Raw genomic sequence first — 12,052 nt, forward strand, 5'->3', positions numbered from 1 at the left:
CCCTGGACCACCACCCCCCCTTACTCCCACAATTGGTAGGTGTGCCCCCCTTGTCTGGCGCTGAACGAGCATCTTCATGAGCCAAGCCAAATATTTGGGCCAGCCTCAGCCAACCCTGTTTGAGCCCCGATTGTACCTCTCCCTTTATAAACACGCAAGTAAAACCTTTGTTCAAAGATTGGGCTACCAGATTTTGAAAATTAAAAAAGAGGACAAGCCATGGATATAAAAGTAAAACATCTATTTTACAGTTATGTAGTAGTCGTCCTGTATATAAACTGTGTGGATTTGGCTGTGACTGCAAGCATGTTGCCCAAGGGCTGATGTGCACTTTAAAAATACGAATAAATAAATAAATACATGTTTAAACAAATGGACTTTCGTTTTTCTCACTATTTTAGGCCTAGATAAAACCTTTGCCAAGCAGTCTCTGTGGCACAATTAGCTAATACATATGGCTGTTGACCGAGAGGGTGGGGGTTCTAGCCTTACTTGCAATTTCTCAAGTGTTAATGGGAAAATGCCAACATCTCATAAATTGCTGTACTGGTAAAAGAGCGAAATTTGTACTGCTGTGGTCTCCCAAAACAAGGCGGGGTTTTTAAAAACTCCAGCGAATGAAGTCTCGTCTTCACCCTTTATGAAGATCAGCGTTGATAGAACAAGGCAGTTACCCAACACTGTACCTTGAGATATTAGCCCTTCTATACTCTGGCCTATGCCTGTGACGATCCCTTGACTCTGCCGGAGCAGTCAGCCACACATATACTTTTAATGGAACGTAATTTATAAGTCACGTGATGCAGACGCGTCGCCAGGTCCATTCCTCTAATGGGAAGTAGTCGCTGGTGCCTACTGTCTGTGTCTCTCTCTAGCAATAAACAAAGGGGATTGGTAATAGCCGCGTATGAGTGGAGTAGGGAGGCCAGTAAGCGGCACACGGTGGACCCTCCACGCATTCCTGCCGTTTTTACCAGCTACCGTAGAGTAGTATAGTAGAATTGCTACCTGGTTATCTGCACAGACACACCTCTCGCCTGCCTTGACCCAGTCGGGTTAAGTTGAATTTGACCCATACCTGCTACTTTGGTTTTAATTGCCTTCCCTTAGTGAGTACCGGAAGGTTGTCGCCTCAGTTTGGTTTTCTTAAATTCCTTATAACAGTGCTGTTCTAGAGTCTAGAGGTAAATATATCGCACTGGAGCTAATTTATTGTGAAGCGCATAAAAAACATTCAGTTATTGTGCAGTAAAGGGGGCACTTCAGCAGCATACTTCTGCTGTCCCGTAGCCAGTAGCAGTTACAGCTGTGTCCTGCAGCAGACTAGGACCCTGTGCCCAAAGGCACAGCAGCACCATATAGGTAGTTGAGTTTCCATTAACATCAAAGCACCTGGCGGCTTATATGTGCCCAGTAGCCCAACAGTAACCTGTTGCCAATGTTCTCCGCACTGAGGAACATAGCACCCGACTGTGCAGGGGCTGTTACTGTTAGTGTTACAGTAACCTGCTCCATGATTACCTCTTCTCAAGCTTGCCTTTTAAGGAGATACTTTTCAGGGACTTTGTTATTTTGATATATGTTAGTTCTTGTGTGCATGGGATTGCATATTGTGACACTGTTTCAAAGAACCTCTAATTTAACGGCGGACACGTTAGCAAAGACACCATAATGGACAAGAAATCCTTTGACGTAGTGCTGGATGAAGTGCGAAAGGTAAAAGCAAATCGTTTATAATAACATGTTTTTGTAAAGTATACAAATCCAGGGACGGGAAATGTGCACATCTACGTTTTTAGTAGCCTCTTTGCACGCAGCTCTGGAAGAGGGGTATTATAAGAAAAAAGATGGGGTCTCTTCTGATAATTGTGTTTTTGTTGAGTTTTGGCTGGAAGCACCATTGCTGCATTGTTCGTTTTGGTTGGTGGCAATGACATTTGGGTGTTAAGTGTAGAGGGTTTGGTGGTGCAAAATCTGTTCGATGACAGTGCTCGCACACAGGGAAAGCTGCTGTTATGGATAGGCTATGTGATAGAGCTAAATATGTGGCAGACTGCAATGAGAGGCTGGACTGTGGTTCTGCGACTGTTGATCAGTTGAGAGGTGAGTGAGTTATTTGGAGGCGGGAGAGGGATTTGAGCATGCTGAAGAGTCCTTCTTTTGGACATTTAGAGATGGACAGTTATCACTTTACATCAGATTTCTTGCAATTTCACCCACAAACAATATAATTCACCCAGTGATTGCTTAGTCTGTTATCAAGCTCTTTTCTCCCAGCAACCCCTAGCATCAGTTATATATGGCCCCTTAAATTGAAGGCAATGTACAGGGAGTGCGAATACAGTAGCAAGAGCGCTTTGGCTGTTTATTAAAAGGCAGAGTTGGACAAATGGACACAATGGAAAGAAACCGTTTTTTTATGTGAAAGGCAAAGTCGGGAAAGGAACTCAATAGGAAAATGGTTTTGGGCTTTGTATTTGTATAACATGCAGGAACTTAGGAAAATCGTTTTGGATTGCAAGGAAATGGAAAATTTTGTTTTACACACTTTCCATTCACTTGAATGGCAGCGTTTTAGGGTTACTTATTTTGGGATTATGGACAGCCCCCCCCCTTTTCTGTACTGAAGACAAGGGTTTCAGAAAGGTAGAGTCACCTAGGTACTTTATGGTCTACACCGGCTCTAACACACTGGGCATGAACCTTCTTAGTTCAAACTCTAACAACACTCATTCCGTGATTTTCTATATGGGAATTCATTGATTTAACTTCAATAGACTGTGCTAAGGATCTACACAACCTGCTCACCTCCCTGCAATTTTATGGAAAGGATTAAGGCAGGTAGTTCGAAACAAAATTCAATTAAAATGGATAGGGTGATTTTCTACTGTGGAATTAATTTGTGTTGTAATTAGTAAAATGTGCTAACGGTCTCCCCAGTTCCACCCGCCTACCCGCTATGTGAGATAGAGATTAAGGCTGGCAGATTCCCCCCACACTTTTGTTCGCATTCAGATGAATCTACTTTCACGTGAGGCCTTGATTCTGGGGCATCCAGGTAAACAGCAGGGCTCCTCTGAGGATAGCACAGATATGGTCAAAGGCTTCGGTCAAGGGTAGTCCCCAGCACTCAAACTTCCTTTGGCTCCTCAAGTGATAGGCCCAGCTAGCTTCTAGATTTCCCAATCTCTGTCTCCCACACAATGTTTAAGGCCCAGCAATAGAGTGGGAAAGTAAAGGGAAAAATCAAAAGTCCAAAGAAAGGTCCCAAGAGTCGAAAAGTGAAAGAAAGATCAGCCAGTAAGTCCCTCTCAGATCGAAAACTGATCTCTTATAGGGCTAGTCACACTTCATTATTATCAAAATTCCCACGCTACGTATTGGCCAGCTCTCTCCCTCCCCCCCAGTACGCCCACTGCCTGCTAATAGGACAAGGAGTTATGTGGTGTGAATGATGGAGGCTGTGGGAGAAGAAAGATTAATCACCCCAAAATGACAAGTGGGTTTAACTTCTTCAGTGTCCTTAAAATCTAACAATATGGCAGCTACCCAAATTCGTCAGATAATGTCAGCACATATATATTTTTGTGTTCTATATTTTATGGCGAATCAGAAAATACTAATCCTATATCGCCATTTACTTCTCAGCCGGAATAGTCACAAATCTGCCCCTTCGTGATTCAAACCTTACTTCCATAACCTATCATCCCACCAACTTTCTATTCCCTCAGAATTATGGGAAGGCCGGAATCCTAATAATCTTCATAACTGAAGTTGTATCCATCACATAAAATTATTTTTTACCTGATACCAGCAGGCTTTTTATCCGTTTGAATATGAGACTGGGACGAGCTCACTAGGAGGTACAATGCACCTTTAATTCAAGAAAATGTATTCAATGTTAGTCAATGACGAGGTATCACTTGTGTCCCTCAGTTTCACATCAGCCCCCACCAATTCTTAGGTTGTATTTTTCCATCGTCTCGTAACCGGACCTGACCACCTGCTTTATCAGCAATCTGTTTCATACACCATGTTTGATCAATCCATTAGTGGCTCTGAAGCCATTTCCTGAGGTCGAGTTGGCCCTGAAAAGGTCTGGGCATTGTTGGCCACTAATGCACAATTAATGGGGGACCTGACCTTAATGGTCCTTTCTGCTGGCTGTGTTATCTGCAAATCCCACAATTCTGATCTACTTCCCTGTATACTCTTTGTATGTATAACTGAAAACCAGACCTCCTTCTCATGGAGGGAGGTCCTCAGCCAAAGGTCATGAGTTCACATTATCAAAGGCACAGATCTTTCAGTTCAGTGGGCAAAAAACCAGCTGCATCCATACTTCAGAAAATATAGCTTTAAATCGACAAGATGTGCTTACATGTAACATTTGAGCATTATATCTGGGCACTTGGTTTAAAATACAATCTTTATTTTCTACTAAATTAGAACAGAGGTAGATTCATTAGTAATCTTATGCACACAGATAGGCCATAGTTAACGTAGGAAACCAGTGTTCAATTTTTACAAAAAACGAAATCGGCCTTTCTCTTTACATGCTGTGATTTTATACGAGGAAAATGAAGTCTCTTTATTCCTGATCAATGCAATCTGTCACTTGACTTTATTTCTTACATTTCAGGCATCATTTCTCCTTGGTATTTTTCACATGCCTATCCTTTCAAAGTATATTTTCACATGAATACTGCTGCAGTTTTGTATTTGTCAAAAGGAGCCTTTTCCCAGTTTACATGAAGTCAGCATATACAGCACCACAGGTTATTACCCATTCATTGGGCATATCCATCAATTTTAAGCTCTCAGGTAAATTCCCCTTCACTTGCGGCCGTGTCCGTTTTAGTGGAGTTGACTAGGCCCAATTCTTGCCATTTCACTAGGCCTTATGTCAAAAATCACTGTTTTGTACTGCCTTTTACATTTCAGTGGAACTCCACATTAGCCAGCTTTACTCTCACAATAGGGCCTAGCATGGCCTCTCCATTTTTGCCACTCAAGGCTGTCTTTTCACCTGACAACCCTCAGTAGGCATGAAATGCATGTTTCAGGTTTTTTTTTAATCTCTCAAGACTTGACGTTCTCCCACACTGTTCATCAGGGGTTCACCCCGTGAACCCGCCATTTGCTTCCCTGCATCGAACGTGCTCCCACCCCGCAAACAAAACACACACTCACATAGATACATACACACTTACCTGCTCACCACACCACATCTGCTCTACGCATTCACAGCTTCCCTCTTCTGGGCCGCTGAGGAAGGGCTTATCAGCCCTTGCGTGCACTTGTGTGTGCCGCGAGGCAGAGATCAGGCTCCGGATACAGTTTTCTGTACTGCGATCAAAAGATCTCTGTCAAAACCCTGGTTCTTTCATCTTGGTTTGCAAGCATGATACACACTGATAGGTCCTTGGGTTTAGGTTCGAGATGGCTCATGATGAATATTATGTTATTAAAGTCTTTGAGGGCCGCCCCTTGATGTTGCATGTGCATAAAGGGTTGTCTGAGGCGTTCTGGGGGCTCTCTAAGTTTTAGAACTACCAGCCTGGAGTGGTTTTTTGGTTAAAGCTTCCAATTGGTTTGGTCTATTGTTTGGGGCTGCTAGTTTGCCTGTTGCCGCCCAGTGAACGGCCAGGTTTTGAGGGATTTTCTGAAGGGTTTGTGATCTTCCTCTGAGTGGAGAGGTCTGGGCATTGAGGTGATGTGTCCCCATCTTTGCAGTTTTAGGGGTAGCTCAGCTGCAGCATTTTGGGCTCCTTCTCTGCAATTTAGTAAATATTCCAGGGTGCCTAACAGAGGGTGTTGTCATAGTGGAGCCTAAACTATACAAGGACGTTGTTTGCATTGGTTCTCACTTGGGAAAGTCAAGTGTGGCATGATGCAGCTAATGATTTGGCATAATACCTACTCTAATTTCAACAAGACGTAAGGGCACCATCTTTGAAGAACTACTCACTGGCTGCAGGACATACTACCCGCTACGCTTCTGGAGTTGAAAGAAGTACCCTCTGATGATTGCTTTAACTTTGGATTGCTTTGAACTTTGGGTTCAAGTGTGAGAGGGCTGTAAATGAAGAGTCGTAGGTTTATGAGAATCACTCTCAGCTGTGGGCAAGTTCCCATTTATTTGGATCAGAAGATAGATGTAAGATTGGTGGTTGTCGTGGCGCAAATCATATATTTGATTTTAGTTGGGTTTCGGTTTAGTTAATTTGTTGCCGTCCGTGTGTCATTATTTGAAAGGCAGGTGCCAAGGTGTGGGTCAGTTTGGAGGTGGTTTGAGTATTGTACGAATAGCTGACATGTGTGATGCCTGAGTTGTGCATGATTTCCAAAAAGGAGGGAGGCATGTAGATGTTGAAGGGTAGTGGAAATAAACAGGATAGTCTGGGTATTCTCCAGGTAACATTGCAGGTGTATGACATGAAGGAGGACTTATGGTTCCCTCCAGACAGATATCCATGAGTCAATTTAGCAGGATTTTATTGCTGCAGTTGTCGAAATGTGCAGATACGGCCAGAGGGATAAGTGCACTTGGTGTGTTTGTTTCAGATTTTTTGTATGATGTGTTCCATATATAAGAAGGTGTGGATTTCATACCCCTCTGTAACACGTTGTTCATTTCTACATTGTCCCAGAGTTGTTGTTATTGCAAAAGAAAACATATTCCACCCTGCAATTTAGATTGGCAACAGGAAAAGCGTCTGACCTGACAGGTATCCCCACCTGTCTCGCATGAACCCCCGAGCAAGCAAAGCAGTCCTGATTTATACTTTTTTTGGATAGGGCACAGTTTATCACACCAGACATGTTTCTGTTTTCAGTAAACTTAATGTTTTTCTATCTGAGGAGATACACATTTCCTGCATACTCAACCTTGCTCCATTCAGTCACATATAAAGAACAATTGTAATTATGACATCTCCAGCGTGTACATCCTCCCTCCATTTCATCATGTGCTATGAATCACACTGCACTCTCTCTCCCTGCTGTGCCTTATGAGCCCTGCAATTTCTAGTCTCATTGCCTTGTGGGCCCTGTCTATTCTCAGGGCCAATAAACATGGCTACGTGTATAACATATTAAAATGAAATAGCTGCTCATGACATTCTACTTACACAACCCCACGTTTGTGCTTTGAGCATCAATAAAAAATTCACATTTCATCCTCTTTGCTTTGCAGCGTTTTTAAACAAATCTATTCTTCTGTTCCAAACTGGGTCAAAGTGGCTGACTTTTTGTCTGATCTGGCCTACACATAGGCTAAACCGTGTCGTATCTCTTTCATCTTCAATACTTGGGTAATCCTCTTAGGTCATCGTCCCATTTCTACATGTTCAGTCTGTTTTGCATTGGTATGGATATGCACCGAACTCTGTCTGCAGCAGCGTTTATAATGCCGCACAAAACATGATCAATAGTATTATCAAAACTCGACAGGGAATGTTGGGGCTGACCAATAGCTTTTGTTGCAAAACACAGGATATCACTAGGTATGTATAAATAAGGTAGCAGTTCTGTATGCAGCCTGAAAAGCGTGTTTCTCTGAGTCATGTGCGGTCTGTATCACATGTGTCTGTTTTACTAGGTCTGACATCTTCTATACCACTATTATTTGCACAAAATTTCTTTCCATCTAGGGTGCACACTCTGCCCACTCCTCTCCAACATACCTTATCAAAATACTCTAATTTTAATCATTCATTGCAGCTATGAAGATTCCATTGGCCAGAGGTTCCTTAACCAGGAATCAGTAATTATTACTGGGACACATATGACAAACTGGCTTTGTCCTCTGGGAGCCTTTATTACCAAAATGTACGAATGACTCAATCTTATAGACATCCTGCCCTGTGAACTGGCAATGTTCAGTGAGTTGGGTACGTACCCCATGAACTGGCTTATAAGGTTGAAATGATCACTGTGACCACATGCACTACCATTTGGACATCTTCCAGAGGAATCACCATGGCCACAGATCATTTTTGAGAGCTTTTGTCCAGGCTTTGTATTGATTGTGATCACAGATAGTTCAGAGCTTGTCATTCAGAAAGCCCTGTACCTAAGAGCATACCATGTCGCATTGAATCGGTTCACCTCCAGATCTGCTAACAAACTTGGTTCAAAATTGCATGCCTTTAAACATTATGCTTAGTTCAAATCTAAAGTGCAGTAGACTGAGATCCAGTTCAGCAGTAGTCAATTGGGACCCAGATATATAAGGCATGTTGCCTTTTTTAACTGTCCCCAATTTCCATTGTGTAATTAGCCTTTGTAAAGATGCTATTCTACAACACCAGAGGTAGGACCATGCAACACATCCATTCTAAATCGCTCTTCTTTCCTGTGGTAAACAAAGCTCTCTTGGTTGTAGATGAATAGTGTCACCCTTTGAACAATTGAGAAAATTAATGATTATCTGGAATCCTAAAAAGAGTAGGAAAAACTTGCCCATCACCAAGAGAACTCCCAGTTTGGTCCATCTATGTCCTGCTGTATTTTCTGTGTTCGGTGTCGCACATCACAGTTGTTGGGTCACTGTGGTAGTAATACCTTGTAAATATGTTGTAATTAAGAGTATGGGAGAGGGACTATAGGAACAGTGTGAAAGACAAATCATAAAATGAGTGTATTTCAATGTATGATTTTTAAAAAAAGTTTGTTGTACCACACCATTTCAGCAGAAGCATCATTTGTCTTTAGGTGAGCAATCAAAAAACATAAGCAAAAAAATGTAACTGGTGGAAGGTCTTTGAATTAATCTTAATGACTGGTATTGCTTTGGCCGGTCTTCTACCAATTGTTCTTTTATCTTGTGTGCCCTATTGCAGAAGAGGGGGGTCTGGGAATCTCTCTACCAGCACAAACACAGCCCAATGACCTGTTCTTGGGTGAATAACCCCTGGGAGAGACTCTACCAAGTCTTTAGCTCACTGTCCTTTTCACAGAGAAGAAATTTCCCCGCATATCAGCCTTTGTCCTGCCCAAGGGCAGTCCAGCGCCAAAATGCTAGGCAATTCTCCTCTGAACAAGAGTACCATCAGTAACCCCATACACGTGTTTCAGCCTTGTTGGGCATCATCAGTGAGGTGAAACTGTTGCCTCTCTAAGAACAGTGAGCAAGGGGTCCACGTCTGGATTGCCCTGTTAACTTAGGGTGAAACCCAAAGTTAATGTATGCAAACAAAGGGGGGTCTGGGAATCTCTCTACCAGCACGAACACAGCCCAATGAGGGGCAACAGTTTCACCTCACTGATGATGCCCAACAAGGCTGAAACACGTGTATGGGGTTACTGATGGTACTCTTGTTCAGAGGAGAATTGCCTAGCATTTCGGCGCTGGACTGCCCCTGGGCAGGACAAAGGCTGATATGCGGGGAAATTTCTTCTCTGTGAAAAGGACAGTAAGCTAAAGACTTGGTAGAGTCTCTCCCAGGGGTTATTCACCCGAGAACAGGTCATTGGGCTGTGTTCGTGCTGGTAGAGAGATTCCCAGACCCCCCTTTGTTTCTATTGCAGAAGAGGTCAAGCCATATGCAAATCAGTATTGGAACAGCCGGCATTGGAGCTGACCAGCCTGAACTGCTTGACTACGCCCTCTCTGCACTAAAGCACAAGCAACCTCAGATATGTGTACAGCCTTGTAATAAAAACAAAAGGGGTCCCCTTCATCATCAGTCACTAAGAGGGCTTGGCCTCTAGGGCATTTGAATTCATCTGCATATACTATTGCAGGGTTAGAAAGTGAGGGGAGCTGGGTGCTATGTAGCTCCTGCTTGTGGTCTGGAGGAGCTTGGTTAGCTTGACACCAACAGCTACCAGGAGCTACGTTTGGCTGATGGTGAAAAAAACAAATCTATGCACATCCTCCTCTTTGCGTTTTGGCACAATGTATAAATAAACATTAGGACACATCCATGCTACATTTAAATCATAAATAATGGAATACGCGATATGTCTGCATCTTATATGGATGTTAGATCTGCAGAACGCTATGTACTAGCTCCTAGTTTCTGAGTGGTAGCTCCAGGTCACTGGTTATTGCTGGATACCCAGGATCTGATTTTAGTTCCTGCCTATCAAATCTTAATTTCGATCCCTGCTATTGTAATGTGAGTAGTGGTAGTGATGTCGACTGTAGGTTGGACAGAAACGGGCACATTGGAATATTTACCGAAAGCCAATTTCATATTCTTCATCAGAAACCCAATTCGGAAGGGCACAAAATACTCTGGGAAATTGCCACACAGGACACTCGGCATCAGTATGGACAACGCCTGATATATAACCTACTCCACCAATCCATATCTCACGCTATCCTCAGTTGCCCCTGGCAAGGCAACATCGCGATCTGTCATCCACCATGGCCAATTTCCTGAATCTGCTTAACTTACTATGTCCATTGTGGTGACAGTTTGTCAAGTTAAGCTACGTGTTTGCTCCTTTTACCATGGTTTTCAAATATACACCTGTATTTCACATTTAGATTCCTCTCCTGCTCCAGTAATGGACAATAGTAATGCATACAGAGCACCAGTAGCCAGCAGAAGGCAGAGCATCCTTAAGAGACTCTGTTCTCTTAAAGTGCATTACTTGTATCGAGGTGGGTAGTCCTTGGCACTTAACAGGATTGTTTGTGGTCAGCAGAACCTGGTAGGCACCTTTCAGGTGTTGTGTTAGGGCGGTCTTTCGATGATGTACCTTTACATAGACCAAATCCCTGGGTTCCAGTGAATGGTTTTTCTGGGTCCTTTGGTAATGCCTCCTTGGCTGGGTTGATTTGATACATTTCATTAGTGTCTGAGTGTATCCTCAAGTGAGCGATAAGCTGTGTTAAATTTAGCAGTGGTGATGAAGGAAATTCCATTGGACAACTGCTGAGTATTTTACATGGACTCCGACCTGATTTCTGATTACACATGCTCTGCATGATCTTAAGAACTAATCTGAGGTTATCTGGCCATTTTAGTTGTGTCTCAGAACATATTTTTGCTGGTTTATTTTTCAGGATCCCATTATGTCATTCTACTGCCCCTTATGATCGTGGATGATGTGGCCAGTGAAGCTTTTGCTGAATCTGTAAAGCAATACAATACAAAGCTCCTTGACAATTTGACTTGTACAGTGTCTACCCCTATCACTGTTTATGCCCAAGGGCACACAAAATCTTGTAATAAAGTCTTTGATCGGCATGTTCACCACAGCATTTGCATCTGCCTTCCTAGAGGGGTTAGTATCAATCCATGCTGAAAAATGTCTGAGCAAATACATACTCCAACTGACAACATTTCGCCATTTGGATAAACTCAGGTCTGCCTTAGGCTGTAGGCACAATTGACCCTGGAAGGTTTTTTGGATCTGTCTGAAAGCCGGGAACAAAAGACTGACTTCGGGAGACCACCAGGGGGCCCAGACGAGATGACTGCTTAACATGGCGTCCCCTTCTTCCTCGACCGAAATAAGGCAATGAGGGTGTCCCATTGGGTAGTGTGGAAGGAATGATGGAGCCGTGAAGAATGTGGGAAGTGATTTCCCCCCCCCAATTGGAGCCGATTGGGAGGATAAGTCTGGACCGACTCTGATATAAGTGGACGGCCCGGCCCATGCTCCAGCAGAAGTGATGCAGCAGTGTGAAGTCGGCATGAGCCCCAAGTGAGTGCTGGCAACACTCCAGTGTAACTAATGGTAGAGCCGATGCCCCGCCTGCTGTTAGAAAGTGTGCTGTCAGGGCATGAATATTGGTACGCTGGGGACTTAAAAGAGGAGCAGGGCATGACACTGCCAATTGCAGTGAGAAAATACTGTGGTGACATGTTGGCAGGTGAGTGGGTGCAGGGACTCGAGAAAGACGGAGATCACAGAGGAGAATTATAGATGGTGTTGTTGGAAGACGTGTTATGAAAATAATGATTGATCCTCTTATGGGCGTACCACATCGGGGTCTGTGATCACTTTTATGTTGATCCTGGCAATGAGATGACGTTGCTACACAAAGATAGCGATTGTGCTGGGCTACGGCTCAGACTTTGGCGGTATC

At 43.4% G+C, this 12,052-nt stretch overlaps 1 protein-coding gene across 2 annotated transcripts in view; it reads left to right on the forward strand.

Moving 5' to 3' along the window:
* The first annotated feature begins 839 nt into the window (after window positions 1-839).
* PROSER1 (proline and serine rich 1) overlaps window positions 840-12,052 on the forward strand; it is a 918,625-nt gene continuing 907,412 nt past the window's right edge. For both annotated transcript variants that reach the window (XM_069640684.1, XM_069640685.1), the window contains exon 1: window positions 840-1,716. In XM_069640684.1, coding sequence (XP_069496785.1) covers window positions 1,672-1,716 — 45 coding nt within the window. In that variant the 5' untranslated portion in view covers window positions 840-1,671. The remainder of the gene's footprint in view (window positions 1,717-12,052) is intronic.

Source organism: Ambystoma mexicanum, chromosome 7q (genome assembly GCF_040938575.1).
Source record: "Ambystoma mexicanum isolate Mex_15411 chromosome 7q, UKY_AmexF1_1, whole genome shotgun sequence".
NCBI lineage: Eukaryota > Metazoa > Chordata > Amphibia > Caudata > Ambystomatidae > Ambystoma > Ambystoma mexicanum.